Here is a 23,202-nt window from a genome sequence, read left to right as displayed (position 1 = left end):
ATGTTAGAATTAAGAGGTGCCACCCCTTATTTCAGTCAAAACAAGCCGCTCGTAATGCCGATTGTGTCCGGTGTGTTTTCAAAAGTAGTCATTATGATACATTCGATAAATTATGTTACGACTAATATAATAACAAAACATTCTCACGTGGCGCAGACATTAATTCGAAAGAGAAGGAAGAGAACCAGGCCCGCTTTAATAAATAGGCGAAACTAAGGCGCTAGAATAAACATCAAAGGGCAAACTTGGATTGAAAACAGACACACACACACACACACACACACACACACACACATATATATATATATATATATATATATATATATATATATATATATATATATATATATATATATATATATGTATAATGAGTGTGTATGTATGTATGTATGTATGTATGCATGTATGTATGTATGTACGTATATATGTATAATGGCCTCCTTATGATATTATATGCATTGAGATTCCGGATGTAGTTCACGGATATCTTCAAACACGGCATTACCTTATGAGGCTGCGCAAATACTAATACATTCTTGTCAAAGAGATAGAAACATTAAATTCGTTCCCTTATAAGCTTGTAAGATTACTTTACACTGTTTATGGTCCATTTTCATCAAATAAGTAGTGTCTAATTAATTGCTAATTGATGAAATTAGGTACATGTATAAGATTTGTAAATTTGCTTGAAAAGATTAATGTTGGAATTGACCCAACAAATCAATGTGTCACACAATTATTTTAATTATTATTTTCAGTTTATATTCGTATCAAATATTGTCGCCTAAACTTAACAGGTTTCTAAACGGATCGCTTATATGGAGTGAACCCTGCAGGCTTTACAAGCCGTATATTATTGTTTTCAACATGACTATTGATTTTGAAATATCACTTATGCTATTTAAGTACCTATCAGTAACACACTGGATTTAGGGTTTTCTCATCTGGAAATAGTTTCGTTTTTCTAGTTCATGTGTAACAACATAAACGGGTGGGATTTTGAATTTACAACAGAACACTTTTAATGGTGATCAAAATACAATGTCTAATGACGAATGACTTGAATGAGAAAGGAATTATGATTAATACGTGCATATAATCTCCAAATATTGGATCAAATAACATAATTTGCACCAGATCAAAAATGAAAATACAAATAATGACCTTACGCAGTAGCATGACAAGGGGTGAATGATTGACAGTGATTTCACAACGAAAGAATGATGTGTTTTACACAAATTGCAAAACTGTTGTGATTTAATCATATAGTAAAAAAGTATTCACTCAGATAGTGAAAATGATAAAAAGGGGACAAATGTACAAAATATATTTCCAGTCCCAAAATCACATTGGGTATTACCAGCCCCAAAGATTAGCCCACGGCTAAAATATTACATGCATGGAGTTACACACTCCGACACCAGTACACAAGGTTACCAGTCACACTAGTCAGTCAAGCAGTCAGTATTTCAGGTTGGTCAGTCAAGCAATCAGCGCCCACCAATCTCGGTCAGCAATGCCCAATCAACTGCTACTCGACCAGCAACACTGTTTATTAAGCTTTACGGCTGCTATGGTTCAACTTCACAGCTGCTATGGTAAACTTATACAGTTAGTTCTGAAGCTGTTAACACGTCAACCAGATCACTCCGATAACTCTGGTCACTCTGATTACTCTGGTCAGCTATACAGCTATACTCCGATCACTCTGATCATCACTCGGATCAGCTGAAAAATCTAACACCGTGTACTATGCATGACACGGGCATATACGATAAAGGTTATGACGTTATATAAGGTAAGCAATACAGATCACATTATCGGCACAATAATCACAAAACAATACATGAGTTCAGACGTGAACCTAACCGTACCCGATAAGAATCCTACGGTACTAAAGGCATCTTTAAAATGCAACTTTATATTGTTAATATAAATCTCTTCTAAGTCACAAACAAGAATAACAATATTTCATGATACGACGTAAGCCAACGCTACATAGAAAATATACAAAAATAAATCGTGGTAGTACAATAGTTATAACATATGCACAATAAATTAAAAACTCACATACCTCTGGAGCTGAAAATGTGCAAGTCCTTAAAGACGACCGCTCACTGACAAGACGTTCCTTAATGTAATGATTTTGACCTACGGTGAGGTATTTATACACAGAAGATGCCGAAATACATTGTCTGTACGCTGGAAATATGCGGTCCTTCCCAGCGAAAGCACTTCGCTCATACGGTATAGGATAAACCGAACTCACTATTTAGAAATCTTTGTACAATATACATAAATCACCCTCGGGTATCGCTGTAAACAAAAAAAAAAAAACGAAACCCTTGTACATGTATTTAATGAATAAAAGGATTTAAATAATTACGTGACAACTTGAACCTTGTATACGTTTAAGGAAATCATTGAAGGTTTACACTTTGTCGACGCAGTCTTCGTCACTGCTTACCACACATTGGTTGGTTTTATGATGTGATGCATTTGTCGGTATTTTGCAAAGTGGAAGACGACTATGACAATTTTTGTCAATGTTTCGTAGATTCCTTATTAAGGCTTCATAAGACTTTCGTTGCAGTCGTATTGCTCTTACTTTTATTTATCCTACATATACTGGAATAACATGGAACACAACACAATTATTATACTGTTTAATTTGCATAATTGTAGTCAAACAACCCCTCAGTTTACAGATATCTAGATAATGACCATACAATATGCTCCCAACAAATCTTTAACATGTCACACTACCCAATTCATCATTAAGTGCTTTAGGATGTTGAGACACTCTGATCAATAGAATACTGTCTTCACATGAATGGCTTAACAACCCTTTGCTAAAGGAATGAATATTATGCAATCCCATCTGAGCACAAGTATGCTTCGTTCCGGTACTAACATGATTAAATTAAGAAACTCCAATAGTCAAATACATAGAACATAGGAATTATCTTCAAACGATTAAATCACTGGGTTGGAGATTTTGGGCTTAACATAATTATTTTGGAAGAGAAGTAAGGCAAAGTATATTTTGAATTCCATCCAGAATTTGATTTTGGTCCTTGCTAACTCAATTCCAGCAAAGGCATCATATTTTTTTGATATTTGGAAAAATCATTTCTCGCTAGGATTCACTCAATTTTTGGCTTTAAAACAATTATGCTTGCAGCAAACATACTAGGAGAGATAACTATCTTCGTATCACTCTCAAACAGAATTATGTTAGCGTCCTATGTTCAGAATTGTTTGATCTTAACATCCTTGAATAAACAAAACAATTTAACAAGACAACAAATGCTAATTTTATTTCTTTCGGACAGAAACTATTTTGATACAATTGCAAAAAAATATTTGATGGTAAAAACATTTGTGCTAGTTTGGAGATATCTGGTAAATTAGTGTATTCTATTGGATTGGTCATTCGAAGAGTTCAATATAACTTCAGTCTTTGTGATATGATTGGTGATTGCCTTCACAAATTAAATGTTCCTAATTACGTAGTGCAATAAAATTCAAATACCTTCACTGGATACTCTACTACTTTGCCTTTCCATAAACCTAATTATTTTTCTAATATTTGCTTTCCTGTACTGTGTGCATGTATTTTCTGGTGTCTTTGTGTGTCCTGTACCCATCTGGAATATTATATCAAATCATAAATATATCATGACTGCTCCTTTGGCCTAAGTGGTTAGAGCAATGGCTCAGCATTAAGAGGTTAGTGTTAGGACTGGTAGGTTTGGTGTTAGGATCATGTGACTGTGCGGTTCATGATGCTACATATTTGCAGCATGAAGCACCGGTGTTAGACATCACTACACTACAGACACTGCAGCGATATAAAATAATTATTTTTTATGCATTACAAATCCAGCTCACACGCACATTCATATATGGGGGTCCAATTACAAATCCATAAACACGTAGATCCAATTGGCGATCTACTTTTACTTTTGCCTCATGAACATGTGTGTTGTCATGTATGTATGTATATGTATTTGTATATTGTATACTTTCAAAATGCATGCGTATTCATGCGTTTTAAATGTAATTTTTTGTGTTAAATGGTACCAAATAGGATCGCATACGAATATGTGAGATATTGACATACTTTGTTGTTTGCATACGTTGCAATGATTGCTTTCTGTTATATTGTTTATGGACTGAGAGTAAGATTGATTATTATTATTATCATTATTGTAAAATGGGTTTCACAAATTCAGTGTGTCTGATTGTGCTATTCTTCAAACAAATTCAGATGCTTTACCTAGGCACTGTACAACTTTACCACCTGTGATATTTGAACTGCAGATAGAATATAGATAAGCTTTCAAACATTTTACATTCGATCCTACATCTTTACATTAAGTCAGAAACAATGGAACATTGACATCAACTTTTGCGGTATATAACTATTAATTTGTGAATAGGTCGTCTCAAAGAATATGGAAAGAGCTCAGAGGATATCAGACAGATTTAACACATATCAAGAAAGAATGTTTAAAGTCGATTTGTTTACATTGAATATCATTATTCGCACAGTGTAAATTTGTAAAGAATAAAAAGCAAAGATATGCTGGTATACAGTTTCAGAATCTTTGTGGTATACTGGCCAGTTAAAATATTTTAAAAATCACTTCATGACACACAGAGGGGCCAATGATCCCATATTCCCGAATTGTAGATCGACCACTGCCATACTTTTATTTACGTTCTATTATAACTATTAAGAAATGACTTTGTATCCTGCTACCTGACTGGCTGTAAACAGTCACGTGAAAATGATTTCCGATTTCCACCTCATTTGATTGGCATTGTAAATCCATTCACTAATTTTTGTATCAACACCTCATGACAATAAAACTAAGAACAGCACCACTACCTTCTTTCCCCATCTGACGGTGACTTCTGTGCAAAATCTACAACTACTGAAAGCATTGCTGCTTAGTAGTACCCACACTGATCACTCGGTCATTCCGGCATTAGAAATCTCACTTCTGTAAATATAACACGAGTTAAAGGGCATTATGATCTTTAGCACCTTCATGAAAGATTAACATTTTGCTTTGAGATTGTATTTATAGATTCGAAGAAGCTATTACAGAGAAAACTAATCATATGGAACGTATGTGTGTATGTGATTTGGATTTTAACGTTTTCTGTCATATTGCTAAGATGTATGCAGTGTAGCAGTTTATAGTGATGTCTAGTACCGGGGCATCTTGCGGCAGATATGTCCCACCCACATTATTCTGACACTAGGCCGACCAGTCCTAACACCTGTTACTGCTGAGTGCCTAGCGATACAGCTGTTAGCTCCATTTCTCAAGGTCTTTGGTATGGCTCGGTTGGGGTAACAGACCGCGACCTCCCGTATCCGAGGTGGACTCTTTAACTAATGAACTCATTTATTGTGATTCTCTATTGGTTGGTTCATTTCCACTAGTCAAGGATCATTCATACTGTATTACGGGTTAGGTAACTTTCACTGGCCAAAGGTCATACATTCTGTAATACGAGTGGAATCATTTTCACTAATTTAAGGGTCGTTCATAGTGTAATACTGGTTAGATCATTTTCACTAGTCAAGGATCATATATACAGTGTTATTGGTTGGATCATTTCAGTAGTAAAGGGGCATTAGTACAGTAAAGTAAAGTAGGATAGATCATTTCATTAGCCAGGGGTCATTGACACATTAGTAATGGGTGATCATTTTACTGGTCAAGATACATTCATAATGTGATTTTAGGAATTTGATTATTACACTAGTCAAGGTTCATTGATACAGTAGTATGTAAGTTGTAATCATTTCACTAGTCAAGGGTCATTAACACAGTAGTATGGGTTGAATCATTTTCACTTGACAATGGTCACTGATAATACAATACGGCTTGGGCCATTTTCACTAGTCAAGGTTCATTGACTCAGTTTTATGCGTTCTATCATTTCTATAGTCAAGGTTCATTAAAAACAAAACAATATTATCGATCGAATCAATTTCATTCGTTCAGGGTCAATGACGAAATAGTATGGGTTGGATAATTTCGCTACTCAATCTTCAATGACACATTATTCTTGGTTGTGTCATTTTCACGAGTCAAGTGTAATTAATACAGTAATATTTGTTGGATCATTGCGCCAAACGATGGTCATTGCTACATTGGAACCACATAGAAAAGAGAAAATGTGTGTGATACCTAATATTAAATGTCTCATTGATCGCCACGATGACAAAGGGGAGGGAAATTGGTATTATGAAGATTTATCGTGTATGGGTGTATATTTATCGAAGTGTTCTTTTTAACATTTTACTGACACGTGAAAAGAACGTCTGGACCTTACGGTAACTACATGATTGATAGGTAAAAGTTACACTTCACTAAATGCTCACTGATACCCAATTAGTCATATATTATATCCAAAAACAATATCCAATCAATTAGTCTTCTTTTATAATAGAATTCGGAACATTCATATCTTAGAAGTTCTTTAGGATATAACATTATTAATAATCAAATATAACCTCATATCCAGAAAACAAACAGCATTACTAATATAATTTTAAATGTAAACATATATGTTTCATTCATGCAGGACTCTGTATAAATGAGTTATTAGGTTATGAAGATATTTAATTGCTTTTATAACAATATTTCGTTCTAATATTTGCAATTAAGTATAATATCTATGTTAAAGAAAGTGGTAAGTGTCAAACATGCTTATTTTCTTATCATGCTTAACTCTTTGGCACGTGGTAGAATAGAATCGGTTTGCCGGCATCTGTGAATTGCATCAAAAGAATTCAACCCAATACTTTCAATAAAGAACACCGAATATATATATATATATATATGGGGAAACAGGTACTCGAACAAATAAATCGATTTTCATGGTAAGGGATCTAAGAATCAAACTTTTAAATCCTTGCAATATAATATCATAACACGTAATCAGAAAATATTCCTAACTTGCCAAGGTTGCATATATCGTTTTCTGTTATCGGCGTCATTTATTATATATTCATCATGGACAATACACCCTTCCAATGGAAAATACCAAGCTAAATTTGGTTATAAAATGTGAATATAACTTTACGTTTAGTTTTTAAGAAAAATATATTGATTGCAAAACATATACATTACTAAATTTATTATCATCACGATCATATATCAAATACTCTTCGAAAGAAAATAGCCGAATATTTAAGTGAAATTCAACGCATTCAATCACTTTAGATTATGTCCTCAAACAGAGAACCATATTTAAGGATTTAATAGTGTATATGAAAAGTGTAATTTAAATTATATACAAAATACATATAATTATTATCCAGCATTTTGACACACGTGTAATAAATTATATTTCAAACATCAATTTAATATACTATTTCAAGTAGTTCTGTTTAAATCGAGTCTTATGGTTTCCCCATCTTTTTTGACTTCAAGAAAGTTCAATCGTAAATATGGTAACGTTTAAAACTTGTGTAGCCACGTCGTTCATATACAGTCATTGTCTCCTGGAAAAGAAACCTATAACAATATTGAGAAATGTGCATTGTCATTTTTAATAGACCGGTTCATGCAGGTAGATTATTCTTATTTTAATGTAATTACGCTGGCGAGGAATTCCTGAGAAGTCGAAACGTATTTGCAGTAGGTTCACTTACAACTTAGCAAACCATATATATATCGTTTCTCAGTGGACTTATTTTACTTTTATTTAACATGTGACAAAGACGTGCTTTTTGTTTCGGTGCGTACAATATAATTAGTACATGATACTGACTAAATGATACATTAATCAATGTTTCCTCAGGTAAACAATGACAGATATATTAAAATTAAAAACAAATTAAAAATTGTATCTTGTGCCTTTTTCAGGAAAAGGTGGCTCATCAAACGCAGTCTTTTGACAACAACCAGCAAGGAGAACTAAATTAGAACTTTCAAAGTGGCTTGAAGATTGATGTGATTTTACCAAGGGCCTGGAATGTTAGGTTACAAAGTGAGCGCAGTTCATACATTTAAAAAAATGGACATAGAAAAAATACTTATTTTCGCCGTACGTTTCATGATGTCTGTCTTCATATTCTTTTCTGAAGCACATGTAGCTTGTATTGTGAATGGTATTTCTTACGACTCACAAATATTTCCAGCAAAGCCGATTTTCCACTTGTATTGCCGGCAAATGTACAGCAAGTTAGGATATTTGGGATAAATAATCTTGATCTATCATTTACCAAAGGACTTTTTAGGCATCAAACATGGACAAATGTATCAGAACTGTCCATTCTTGAATTCAGCAATGCAGAGTGTATTGAAAGAGAATTTCTTGACGGACTAGAAAAGTTAAAATTTCTTTCCATATCATCATGTCCCGATCTCAAGAGCATTGACCCGGACGTATTTCATTCTACACCTGATCTTGAAGCACTTCATTTGGATGATAATTATAATCTTAAACTAGGTGAAGTAGAGGCAACATTGAATGGCAGATTGAGTAAACTTAAATATCTATCTCTAATCGGAATAAAATCTACCAAAAGTCGTGTTGTCCTCGGTGAAACGTTTTCAAAGGCTCTGCATACAAAAAGGCTTACAAGTCTTGTTATAAGTCGAGTCAACGTAATCTATTTAGAACACGATTCTGTACTAGAAACATTGAAAACTGTAAAATACTTAAACTTTTCTTATTCTGCCATTCTTTTGGCAGATGGTGTCAATTGGGTTCACATTGAAAAGGCCAGGAGTAAATTCAATATAATATTAAAACAGGAGATCTCAAAGCAACACGGGGTACACCTCCGAATTTAATGTATCTGTTTTTTCAGGGCTTCACGTACCCTTCTAATCAACTGAGATTAAATTTAAGATATATTTTTAAAAACTATCAATTCCGTGGCCTTAAAATATTGGATTTAAGCAAAAATAACATTATAATTTTAAATATTGCATTTGATGGAGCATATGATTTCCATGCCTTGGAGGCACTGAATTTGGCAAGTAACAATATGGAATATATATCACGATCTTTCCTAAGTAGTTTTCCTTCGCTGAAGATTCTAGACATGTCTAATAATCAGTTACACATCATGCAAACTATTCATGATTTTCCCTATATGTTCTCCAATAATAAAGACCTTGAGATTATTTTCTTAAGAAATAACTATCTTAGCGTCGTACCGTCAAAATTATTCTCATCAAATACCAAGCCTCAAATAATCAATTTGAGTGAGAACGAACTTGCCTACTTTAATATCGAATTGCCCAACGCAATGGATTTGAAATTAATTGATTTAAGAAAGAATCGGCTGAAAACTTTGCCTGGAGTATTCTTGGAACAATTGGAGCAAATATTTTGGCATCAACCTATGGCAAACACAAATGAGGCATCCAGTCGTTTGTTCCGTCAGTTCCAGGATAAAACGTTTATAGCAGAGATTTACAAATATGGATATAATGCCAGCGAAAATGTGAAACTGGCAGAAAATCCCTCAAGTATTCCACGATATTTAATGATGGATCTTTTGGAAAACCCTATCTTATGCGATTGTGACACACTTGATTTTGTTAAATGGATTCTCTTTACAGATATCATTATCTTCAATAGGACAACAATTGTATGCAAATATGGCAACAAAGAAGAATTATTAAATAAAGAAGCTTATGAAATTATCAAAAAAAAAAAAAAAAACTGTCGGCTCGCAAAAATGATCGGCCTGATAACTGGATCATTAGCTGCAGTTACATTAGGTATATTTACATTCGCCGCTATAATTCATCTTCGGCACAGAAAGGCGCGACAAAACCAGGATCTGGAAAATCTAAGGAGAGATATTCTTCAGGTTAATACAAATTTCAACTTTGTAGTATTTCTGTCACATTGCAGTGAAGACTCTCATATTGTAGAAGATAATATCTTGCCTTCCTTAATACGAATTCTCAAGGAAAAGCTAAGCAACGAAAAGGATCGTGTGTGTACTGGAGCTGATAGCGTTGTTCCTGGCATGCTCATCATAGAAGAAATACATCGCTGTATTAATGAAAGTCTCGTCTTAGTACCTGTAATAACGCCAGCATTTCTTCAGTCTCGATGGAGCCTGAGAGAATGTGTTGATGCTCTTGAGAACCACAGACAAGTTGTGGTCCTAATGAAGCAGCATGCAAACACAAATGACACAGCTGGCACAATCAAACAGTTAATAGCGCACTATACCAGAGCTACCTGGTCGGATAACGAAGGTCAATTTATTGTTCGTCCCTCTTGGGATACAATTGGTGAGGCAATTATTCATATAGCTTCTGAAACGTTTCGGAATTATAGGAGACAAAATATAAACACCCCAAATGAATCAATTTCCTTGGTCAATCAAAAAGAATAATACAATTTCGAGTGTTTCGCCTGACGACACTTACTTGTATTGAGGCAAAATTATTAGTCTATATGGTACTGGATAATCCTTCTGGCGTTTAGAAATTCTCATTTGTACGCAGCTCTGAATGATATTAAACAATTTTAATTACCTACATTTTAATTTCACCCGAAAGAATGTAGCATTTTTTTTTTCATTACTATTGTCCTGTTTGTGCAGGTAGGCATAAACCTCATAGTAAGTTTGTATGACTTCTACTCGAATTCGATCTTATTTTTAACATATCTGTAACATGCGTTTGCCACTCGACTACACTGAGATAAAGAAAACGTCTTAGCGTTAAAATATATTAGATATCCATCTTAAATATATTGGGACTAATATTGGGAATGGAATACGTTTATTGCAACGCAATATTTTCACAAAGTTGTATAAACAAGTTTGCATCATTCGGATGAACAACAAAGAAACTTATATTGACCTTAATGACTTATTGTGGAAATAACATTGCAATAGATTATAATCATTTGTTTGTCCCTTCTGGTAATTAACGAATTCCTTCTCTTTCTTGGATATTCGAACTTAAATTATAACCTTTCGTCCTTTAAAATTATATGGAAATAACTACCATAAAAATAAGCTGATCCTGAAAGAAAGCTTCAAAAATAAACTATTATAATTCGTTAGTCGATCGTCTCTGGAAATTACACTTTCAAAGCACTGGCCGCTTAAACTGAATATATATATATATATATATATATATATATATATATATATATATATATATATATATATCATCGTACTCACCAGGAACCGTTGCCCGACGATGCACATGTTGCATTAGCGGGGTAGAAATTCGCAGTTTATTTTATATGATAAAATCCTTCCTATAATATATTATGTGTTACTGAAATTCCACCCGGACTTCAAACATTCTGATCGCCATGATGGAGTTGTGAAACTTAACACTGATGCATAATGAAGGATTATTTTTCTCAAATTACTAAACAAAACATGAGGCTCCACTCCAAAAGCACGTTTATGGTGAATACAGTTATAACTTCGAAACGGCATACCACCCAATGATGCCTTTAAATAATCAAGATACAGTGTAAAACGTTTGGTTCGCAATCGTCTACAGTTAATGTTTAAATAGCCTACATTTTAATGTTTAAGGAACAAGTAGTGACTATCAAGGTCATAACAAAACTCAGTAACCGAATGTTGTAATCTAGAATTACTCAAGACAAATATAAAAGCGTCCTCGATGCAACTTGTGTCTTTGTTTGTTTTACTATAGAGAGATATTACAAAATATGAACCTCAGATAAATAGTAATTATAACAGTAAAGCTGTACATGGAGCTAAATCGATACGTTTGACATATCCTGTTCGTAGACCGACTAACCCAGCCATTGTATATTGTATTAAATGGTGCATTGCAGTAAATTTGTATTATCTTAATTATTGTGAAGGAATACGCGAGCTATTATCTAAACTGTGAAGATATTTCTATATTCTGTGAGCTATGTAGACAGTAGAATTTCAAAACAGACTCTGCGTCAGATTATAGATAAATATCAGGTGCGATAAGATTTTAAGCATTTACGTTCAGCTTTCAAAATCTCTGTCTATGCTGATAGGGAATGACGATGATTTCTGATCGTAATACAAGACTAACATTTAGGTTTATGTTAAGGGTTCTTACAATCTATATGATCGTAAGGAAGGGTTTCATGCCTTTTGTTTTTGATAAAGACACGAGAAACACTGACAAATTTGTCATTTTATGGGACATCGGAACAAGTGATGATACGTATAGTATCTGTAAATTATATCAGTAATATCCACCTTCACAAGCTCTTCGTTCATGCAGATGCAGATGGAACTCAGGGAAGTCAACATTATGAAAATATAAGTGGTCAGGTAAGACCCTCTCTGCTTAGTTTATTATTTCTTGTTTTTATATACAGTAATATTTTCTCACAAGAGGGTATATATTCCAGGAAAATCATTTTGGCCTCCCACATATGTCATGAGACTATATAGAAGAAAGTGGATCAATGAACATCGGGCAGCAAAACCCTCCGTGCTGGTGAAATGTGCACAGTGTATTGCGTTTGACTCGATAGGTCATGGATTAACTAGCAACATTAATCCATGAACCCAAATATTAAGGTTTGAAAACTTTTTAATCCCATTGGGATTATCAGAGTCTTATTTATTTTTAAGGCTAATATGTTGGACGATATAAAGCCTTAGAATGTTGCCAACAACAAATACTTACTAGTCTCCCTATACAGACAATAAAACACTCTTGTTCAGTCGCACAACAGATAAGGTTTTGGCAAAATGTGAAATGTATCATTGAATACGATACCTTATTTCAGTCTATTTATTATTGTTCAGGTATAGTTTTCATGTTCGCTGTCATGATAATTGAATTATATTCTAAGAAGCCTATAAGGATGTTTTCCAAAATTTCCTTTCCTTCATGTGTATGCCGTCCATTTGTTCATTTCGTCCATCCATCGTGACTTCATCGCACATACTTGAAAATATATTTTCTCAATTCTTGTGATATATGCATATTCTTAATATTTGCAACTCTTGGCCACGTTCTTTCCCTTCATTCCAGTTTGTATCATCTCCTTGCCTTGCCATGCAACGTTGCACCACAAATTGTGATTAATCAATACTACATTTAAAGGTGTTAAAGAATTTCATTTGGTCATAAATCCTATACAACTTGCTAGAACAGGTTAGTATCAAGGGAATCTATATGTTCTTCATGAACATCTAAGATAACGCCAACAACATAGATATAGTTACAAATCTAAAATCCTGGTACCGCTTTTCTTTCAAGTAAAGACACGTGGACATCATAGAAGTCAACATACTGAAATAATTACTGGTCAGAGTAAAAAGGTCTCTCATTAGTCTATACATTTTTGTTGTTTATCATTCACATGAGGTTATCGATGTAATTTCGATAAAACCAGTCAGTGCTCTTTTCGGTGGTATCCGTCTTTATATCAGCCACTTTGAAGGATGCATAAAGTGTAGCACATGTACAGAATGCAACATTCGCATTCACACTGACAGTGACATTCGTTTCACCCTCAGATGTTTGATAAAAGGACGGATTAAAAGAATAATAAGAAGATATGTATGAGCGGAAAATCAGTTGTGTGGGGCTCCACTCTATATATTTGTAGCTCATAAGCGCTCACATTTTCTCAGGCAATAATCCCGTCAATCCCTGCACCATACTCTGTCACTGGAATGACACTGAATAATATTGTCTAACTGAATTAGTGTAGGGCCTAATTTTTGTTTCCGATTGTTGTGTGATCAACGCTACTTGTCCCAGTTTCCTGGAAAATATAATTGAATTATCTAGAACAACCATTTTTTCTCATATACCCGTGCGACCTAAATTACATTTCGTACACATGGACAGCGTGATAAAATAATCATGTGAAATGGGGATACAAATAAATGACTATGTGAAATTTGTATAATTTAAATAAATATATGCACGGTACTGAAAAGCATTCCTGAATCTGAATATCGTGACACCCGATTTTTATGAAAGACTCTGGCATAAACCATGCACATATATATATATATATATATATATATATATATATATATATATATATATATATATATATATATATATGCATGGGTTTCACGATCAATTTCTCTTTTTTCTCCGTTTTCAGTCCTAATTATTTTGGAGCAGACAATACCACTGGCCTGAAACACAATGGCCTGAAAAGCAATAGTGAATTTATGTCCAATAAGAAAATTTCAAATATTGTAAACTGTTGCTTTCAAAGTTGTGGGGGTTAGGTTTGGTATATGTACAATATGTTGAAGGACCAGTTTCGGTGAGCATAGGTTTATATATGTTTCTAGTCTTGTGACTAATTAAATACATTGATATTTATTCCTAAATTAACGTGTCTTGCTATCGCTATGTGGAAATATAACATATTCGAACTATATACGCTTCTCAAGATGGCTTAGTCTTAGTAGAGCAAATATGGCTTAGTCTTTATATCAGGTATAAAATGTATTTCTTTATTTTGTAGATTATTGCAAGTTATTCGTTTTTTACTTTGCCTTTATTCATGAGGAGCAATGATTTTACTTACAAGCGATGTAAAAAGAACCCTTTTCATCGTCCGAACTTTTGGTAGTCATTAAAAAACTAAGTGCTGCAGCCCAGTGATACAAATATATTACACGCAGACTTTTAAAATTTTATTTCATTTTAACATTAAGTCGACGACCAAATACCTTTTGAAAACCTGAACATTAGTTGCATTGTTTTACTTTACTTACACCCAAATCAAACTAAAACTCTGGCAGATACCAGATTTCGATGGATTCCATAAATTAATAAATTAATAAATTATGTCCATGTTTAGCTAGTTATGGCCAATATTCGTCTCAAACTAATCATTATACTGTTGCTTCACCCAAAGTTTCATCATCACAGGATCGAAGATTCTGCGTTTGTCTTATTTTTCTATATATCTTTTGCGAGAGTTGTGATCCTCGAATTTGTTACATCGCAACTATCAACTTCTATATACTTTACCCTCATCTGTTTTAAATTTAACCAAATTATCCTTCAATACTGTCTTAAAAATGTTGAAGATAACTCCGAGATTAGTGTGCTGTTTTAAGCAATGGCTCACAATCTACGTATATCGGTTCTTCTGATACCGTACTTTGGCATAAGTAAATATTATTAATATTCGTGTATAGGATGTCATATCATTGTGATTTACCTTTAATTTAGATCATTGCATACAAATACATTTTCCATCACCGACCTAACATACACCATTGAATTGTGAATATGTACTCAATTACACCTGTATAAATTCCAACCATATTTACCGTGAATTACCCATTCAAAGAGATTCTAGACAAATTGCCAGATTAAGCACGATTTGACACATTGTGCCGAGTTACATCCGTTGAGTGACTTAGTACACACATGTTTTGCAAGTACTAAAATATTAATCTAGGAACATCATCTAAATATAATGCTGAAATAAGGATTGTTAATTATCATGAAGATGAAGATAAATGTATGCTGCTGAGAACTTAAGAGTTTAATGTTGTTTCTCTTCTGAGCTTATCGTTGTATAAAATGTCAGTTGCCAAATCACACAGCAAATAATGCCCAAATGACATTATGCACTCTGCGAATGTCGGCAACTGACAGTTTACATCACGATTCACTCAACAAAAGCACTTTAAACTCTTATGATTGCAATTATTCATAATTTTATGTAATTTGTTTCCTTATTTTGCTGTTTTTGATCAATATTTCATATCAGTTATTTAGACCCTGCTGACGCTTTGAATTATTGTTGAGGTGTCCGCTACATAGCTATTACTAGAACAGGGGATTCTCCATCTGCAATGTAATAGCTACCTAACTATCAAACAAAACATTCTACCAGTTGTAGGCGATCTACAGTTTTTAAAATTCCACATCATGGTCTTGACCTTTAATCTAATTTGGCACATGTGATCTAATTGTAAGTTCAATATTCAAAGCAAAGTATGTTTTGTCATGTTTCACATGCGATAGGTTTGATGATGTCATGAGTTCATTCTGACTTGGCCGAACCATTATGATTCAGACACGTGAGTAACCAATGTTCGCGTCATTAAATATATGTTCGTGCTGGTCAGCAGTTTAGGCTGCCAACATGAGCTAATTTCGGTATATGGTTATAGTGATGGTGGTCCAACAGTCAAACAGTGCAAGAATTGACACTGACAGTTACGAAGGTGGTGTAGTGAATCACCCACCAACACCGTATCGTAACTATCAAGGACGGCGGCGTACACTGTATCATTGTGAATCAAATAATTATGGTGTTAATCTTTGAACCCTCTCCTCCCAATCCCTTTCTCAATTTACCTATGTTTTATAATTTATTTCTAACAAGCTGCAGTGAAAGTGTTGTAGCCCCAATTTTCTTGACAGATTTGGAGTTTCTCAGCTTTTTCCAAATTTAGCCAAAAAACAAATTATTCATGCTCAGGAAAACAGCAAAGATGTTTATACTGGAAGTGTATATCTCGAATGCATGATTGATTAATTTATGTTACATCATACTGGTTATAAACGAAAGAAGCGGTGCTAGCACGTTTCGTAACACTTAACAAAACGTTTAATTATCAATGTTATAAACGAAAATATCTCAGAACGTACAGTAACAGGAAGTGAATTAAAATAAGCATACAAAATTTCAATTAATCTCGAAAAGAATAAAAAGTTCCTTTTAAATGTCAAAGCCTGAAATTTTCTTGTACGCCAAGGATAGGGACGCTATTGACAGGGAACTGTGCATAAATCCTTTGAATAATTTGCAACAGTTCCAAAATAATAGTATAGTACAAAAGGCACTTTCTATATCCACTCAACAGTCCCAAAAATCTTTCTGCTAGCAAATAAGTTGTACGCGCAACATAAAAATGTCTGCAGATTTTATCTTACAACAGGAATACAAGAAATAAGAATGACTCCAAAATAGGAATGAAATTGATTACTCAGTCCTTTCCTTATATACACCATTTTGTACGGTTCTGTTTTATAGCAAGCCACTACATGACAGATAATAATATTTATTATAATGTTTCAAAAGACCAAATTCGTCCGGCAAGAATTAATTTAATTTTTCTATGGTACCACGTGACCAATCTTTCAAATGGGAAAAAGGAAAATCTAATAAACATGTTTACTAAAATTATATTATAAATAACTGTCAAGATTTACTTAAATATCTATTTATAGATCCTACGCAATTTTGGGTTATTTATTAATTTTCAACTCACCTTATGCAGGTACGAAACTAATTAAAGGTAACCAGCACAATTTGCAGGCATCAATAAAAATTACGAACATTAGATAATATCATATAGCATGAGTTAAAAAATAAATACATACACATAACATTTCTGTATTTATTTTGTTTAGTTTATTTGGCTGTGTCAACCTAGCGCAATCAACCTTTGGTTTACTATAGTAACTCTTAATATTTCCATTCATCCAATCTAACTCAAGTTTTAAAGGAAGGAAAAGATTTTTTAAACGTTATCTGACATACACTTTATTTGAAATAGCCAGGATGGTAGGTTTAAACGACCTTCAACTATTCAGTTTAGCATTAAGAATTGCCAAACCCTTATTCAGTTGATCGTGATTTTTTTCTTCTTCAGAGTGCTCCAAAAGTATTTATTTGATACATTTGACCACTTTCACGTGATAAAACCAGCAACAACAACATTCGCACACTGCGCACAAATTCATTCGAGAGGGAAAAGAATAGATGAATCGGATCTGAGACGAAAAAGGAATTGACTAATGGTGATCTATCAGGGTGCTAAAATATAAATTAACGGGCAACATTTGCACTGAAGATATATATATATATATATATATATATATATATATATATATATATATATATATATATATATATATATATATATATATATATATATATATGCAAACTAGTATTTAACTATCCTGGGTGCTATTGACTCTTAATGCGTCTTTTTCAACGGCAAATATAAAGTATAGACAAGCAAAACTAATAAAACAGAAAAACCCGTTGCGTTTGCAAAACTTTATATTGCTTTTTCTGCAGGAATTAAAATTTTGAGATTTATTATTTTTCAACTAGTTATTTCAACTTGTTGTGGATTCTGGAAATATTTTAATGACCTAGAAATCAGTGCATCATAACGATATCTGTTATTTTATGCACATTTATGCAAGAGCAAATTATATTCCGAATATTTCATTGTTATATTAGTCATTATATTCTATTAAACAAATTTAGAAATTATTTAAAAGAAAATGTGTCTTCTTGGTCTTGTTGGATTAAACAGCTTGATTTCAATGTTCTAAGGCGGCGTATCTTTGTCATCTAATCAGATCTATGAAGGATGATCATTTTGTGTAGCTTTTCAGTTTCTCTGACATACTGAAGGCTACTGATCTTATACGTGATGAAATAAATTACATTCTGTTTTGCACGTTTTGTTTGAACCATGTATGTTTAGTTGTTCACTGGTCACCATTCAAACAAATGTGGTATCTATCATATATTGACGGGTTATGCAGCTTTTATCGCCACAGGAGCCAGATTAATTAAGGTGGTTATGATTTGTGATTGGCGCTAGCTTCGTCCTGATTAGGATGTCCTTGATGTTCTTTCGTCTCTGGTAGGCTACTACAGGTTTGTTCGGGAGGATTAACCTTAGCGCGACCAACGATTCCACGATGGGTCAGTGCTTCCCGATGATTTCACCTACTTTGGGTCTGGGGCATTTTGCCGGTCTGTAAAACTTTGAAGAAATAAAAATTTTAAGGGTATATAAGTAGCTATTCATGTTATAATAAGCAGTGCTAAAGTATCCAGTGATATATATATATATATATATATATATATATATATATATATATATATATATATATATATCCTTGTGTGTGTGTGTGTGACTGTGTGTATGCGTGTCTCGAAGAATAAAATTAATTATATTTAGTTTTCATACTCATGAAACATGCTAGTATATATACTAGTAAAAGCTTGTCAAAGGCATGCAAACTTTAAATTCTTTAAATTACAAGTATGTACAAACACTTGATGAAATTAGATGCAAATATATGATCTGTATATTTGTTTGAAACAATTGCTATTAATATTATCCGACAAGTCTCTTGCGTTTCAGCTTTGAATATAAATTTAAAAAAGTATTCATTATCGAGTGGAATGATATTATTCTGCTTCAGATAATGTATTGTATTATCCATTTATGTCACTCTCTACATTTTCTTTTCCCAATAGCAACTTAAATATATTTAATGTGTAGATATGCAGATCTAGAACACATTTTTAGGACTACACAAGCCGGTCTGTATAACTTTAAGTAGCTATGTATTTTATAATAAAGAGTGATACAGTATCTTATGAAATGAAATGGATCTGTATATTTTATATGTTTCAAAGAATGAAATTAACAATTATTTTCAGTTTCCATGCGCGTGAAACATGAGTATTCAATTTAAACCGTATAGTATCGTTTTCAACCTAGACTTTTGATACTGAGCTATTGCATACTTAATTTAAGTTCATATGAACTGCACACTGAAGTTAGTTTCTTTCCCATTTAAAACATGTTTCTGTTTGTTGTACATGATCTTCATATACGTTAAAGGAAGTCATGAGAGCAGTACATTTATTTTTATTTGTTATTGGCTTTTGTATATTTCAAAGGGAAAGGAGACTGTAACAATTTTTGTCAATGTCGCTTAGCTACGATATTAAGGTTTCACGAGTCTTTCCTAGCAGTGCAGTGTCATTGCTATTACTTTTATTTATACTAAATATAATGAAACAACTTGGAATAGACCCCAATTTTCATACCCTTTTCTCGCATAAAATGTAGCCGAACAACCCTCATATTAAGTGAGCTCCAGACAGACTATAATATGTCGACCTAGCAAAATGATCATTAAGTGCATTAGGATATTGGGATACTCGGATCAATAGAATGATGTGTTCACATGAATGGCCTAACATATATATATGCCAGAAGAACGAATTACGCAATCCCATGTAAGCATAATTAAGCTTCGTTCTAATTACTAACAAAATTATATTATGAAAATCCAAATCGTCAAATACATGGAACAAAATAGGCATTTTCCTCAAATGCTTAACTCATTTGGGTGAAAAGGTTCACACTTAATTGTTGGTCTTAAGGAAAGACGTATGCTGGTAGCAAACATACTAGGAGGAAAACATCATTGGTATATGCCTTTCAGACATAATTATGTTCCAGTCCCATGCTAGGAATACCCTGATTTTTACATGCTTAGATAAATAACAGAGTTACACAAGACAATCAATGACATCTTTATTCCTTCAAACAAAATATATGTTGAGTCCATTGCAAGAACTATTTGATAAAAAAGCATTTGAACTGGTTTTGAGATATCTGAAGAAAGAAAAGAAACAGTGTCGTCTGTAGGAACAGTCATTTTGAGGGCTTAAGAGAATTGTGATACTTATATCTTTTGGCACATGATTTGGGATGGTATTCACAAAATAAATTTTTATGGCAATGTTCGAAGAAATTCAAATACCTTCCTGTACTACTCTGCCATCTCTTAAACGTAATTATCTAACTAATATTGCTTTCCTCGCCTGTGTGTATTTTGGTTCTGTCATTGGATGCCATGTCTACTTCGGGAATGTTCTGTAAAGTTATAAATATATTGTGTAAACTACAGCGGTGTAATTAGTTAAGGTATCCGCCGTGGATGAGGGAGGTCGCGGGTTTGAATCCCGACCGAGACATACCAAGGACTTAAAAAATTGGTACTCTCAGTTGCATTGCTTGGTGTTCAGCATTAAAACATTAGTGTTGTGACCGGTCGGTCTGGTGACTGGTCGGCCTAATGATTAAGTGGGACATGATGTAACATGTCTGGGTCAAAATACCATCTGGACTAGCATTGTTTGCATTAAATGCTAAATTATGCCTAGTATTATCAATCTTTTTCACACACACACACAAACACACACACACACACACACACACACACACACATATATATATATATATATATATATATATATATATATATATATATATATATATATATATATATATATATATATATATATATCTGGCTCAGGAGATAAAATAGCACCGTACCTCAGATAAATATTTGAGTTTATTTGAGCTGAAGCATAATCAGGCAGATTCACTTTGTGAACACCATCTACTACTAATATTAATATTATTACCGCTAATACTACAAATACAACTACTACTACTAATTTTAATATTATTACCGCTAATACTACAAATACAACTACTGCTACTAATATTAATATTATTACCGCTAATACTACAAATACAAGTACTACTACTAATATTATTATTATTACCGCTAATACTACAAATACAAGTACTACTACTAATATTAATATTATTACCGCTAATACTACAAATACAACTACTACTACTAATAGTAATATTATTACCGCTAATACTACAAATACAACTACTACTACTAATAGTAATATTATTACCGCTAATACTACAAATACAAGTACTACTACTAATATTAATATCATTACCGCTAATACTACAAATACAACTACTGCTACTAATATTAAGTAGACGAAAAAAGAGATGAAGATAAATAAATGTGTGTGTGATTTGGAGTTTTAACGTAGCTTTTAACAATTTTTCAGTCACATCGCTAGGATGTCTGCAGTGTGGCAATTTATAGTGATTTCTAGCACTGGGGCATCATACCGCAGACACGTAGCATGATGTCCCACCCAGTCACATTATCCTGACACCAGGCCGACCGGTCCTAACACTGAACTCTTAATGCTCAACCCCAAGTGAGGCAGCTGTTAATACCATTTTGTGTCTTTGATATGACTCGGCCGGGTTTCGAACCCACGACCTCCTGCTTTCCAGGCGGATGCTCTAACCACTAGGCCACCGGAGCTGTCAAGATAAATAAGAAGTATACAAACATTTTTTCTGAACACAAATATTTTGTACTGTACTGACTTAATCGACCTTATATGTATTCCATAAACTATATAATAGCATAACAATAAATGCGACCCATATGTACAAAAAGATAATAACGATGACTTAAAGTTAATCTATAAAGAACATGATTCCTTACTAGAAACATTGACAGCTTTAAAATAATGAAACCTTTCGTATTGTAAAATTATTTTGCGTCTGACATCAACATTAAAACCGCTTCTGATGCAATATAATTTGAAGGCAGAGACTAAAGATGAAGGACCTGATTTATTTCCAAATATAATGCATACGTTTGACATACAGATCATGTACCATTGGTCAACTGAGATTAAATGCAAGATACATGCTTGACAAGTGTCTCTTCACAGGTCTACAAATGGCGAATTTAAGCAAATATAACATTATAATAGTCAATATTACAGTTTCTGGAGCATATGATTTCCATTCATTGGAGACTATGGGTTTAGCTAGAAACAATATGGAAAATACATCGCCATCTTTTCTAAATAGTTTTATCTTCTCTAATAATCAGTTGCATAAAATGCAAACTGTTGATGATTTTTCAAATATGTTCTCCACAAATACAGATCTTGAGATCGTTTTCTTAAAAGCTAATTTCCTTTGTGTCGTACCGTCAAAGATATTATCATCAAATACCAAGTTACGACTAATTGATATGAGTGAGAACGAACCTACCTACTTTAATATTGAATTTCATGACGTATTAGATTTCAAGTTATTTGATTAAAGATAGAATCGGCTGAAAACTTTGCCTGTAGTATACTTGGAACAAATGGAGCATATATTTTTGCATTGACCTATGGCAAACACACACGAGGCCTCCAGTCGTTTGGTCCTTCAATTCCAGGATAAAATTCTTATAGCAGTGATATACAAATATGGATATAATGCCAGCAAGATATGAAACTCGTAGAACAGCAGTTAAGTATTCCACGATATTTAATTATGAATCTTTTGGAGAACCCTCTGATAAGCGGTTGTGACACGCTTGATTTTGTTAAATTGATTATCTTTACAGATAGCATCAACGTTACTAGAACAACGTTTGTATACAACTATGGCAATAAAGAATTATTAAATAATGCAACTTATGAAATGGTCACAAAAAACTCTTGGCTTACAAATATTATCGGCCTTGTAAATAGATCATTAGTTGCAGTTGC

General features: G+C 33.3%; 1 protein-coding gene across 1 annotated transcript; it reads left to right on the top strand.

Annotated features, from left to right (window-relative positions):
- Positions 1-9,060: 9,060 nt before the first annotated feature.
- On the top strand, positions 9,061-11,455 carry LOC149787265 (toll-like receptor 1). Its single transcript, XM_089978363.1, has one exon. The coding sequence runs from the start codon at positions 9,086-9,088 to the stop codon at positions 10,397-10,399; it is 1,314 nt and encodes a 437-aa protein (XP_089834489.1). The 5' UTR covers positions 9,061-9,085; the 3' UTR covers positions 10,400-11,455.
- The last annotated feature ends 11,747 nt before the right edge of the window (positions 11,456-23,202 follow it).

This window comes from Sinohyriopsis cumingii, chromosome 12 (genome assembly GCF_028554795.1).
Source record: "Sinohyriopsis cumingii isolate HCF-2022 chromosome 12, ASM2855479v2, whole genome shotgun sequence".
Classification (NCBI taxonomy): Eukaryota; Metazoa; Mollusca; class Bivalvia; order Unionida; family Unionidae; genus Sinohyriopsis; species Sinohyriopsis cumingii.
This window is presented reverse-complemented; position numbering and strand designations above follow the sequence as displayed.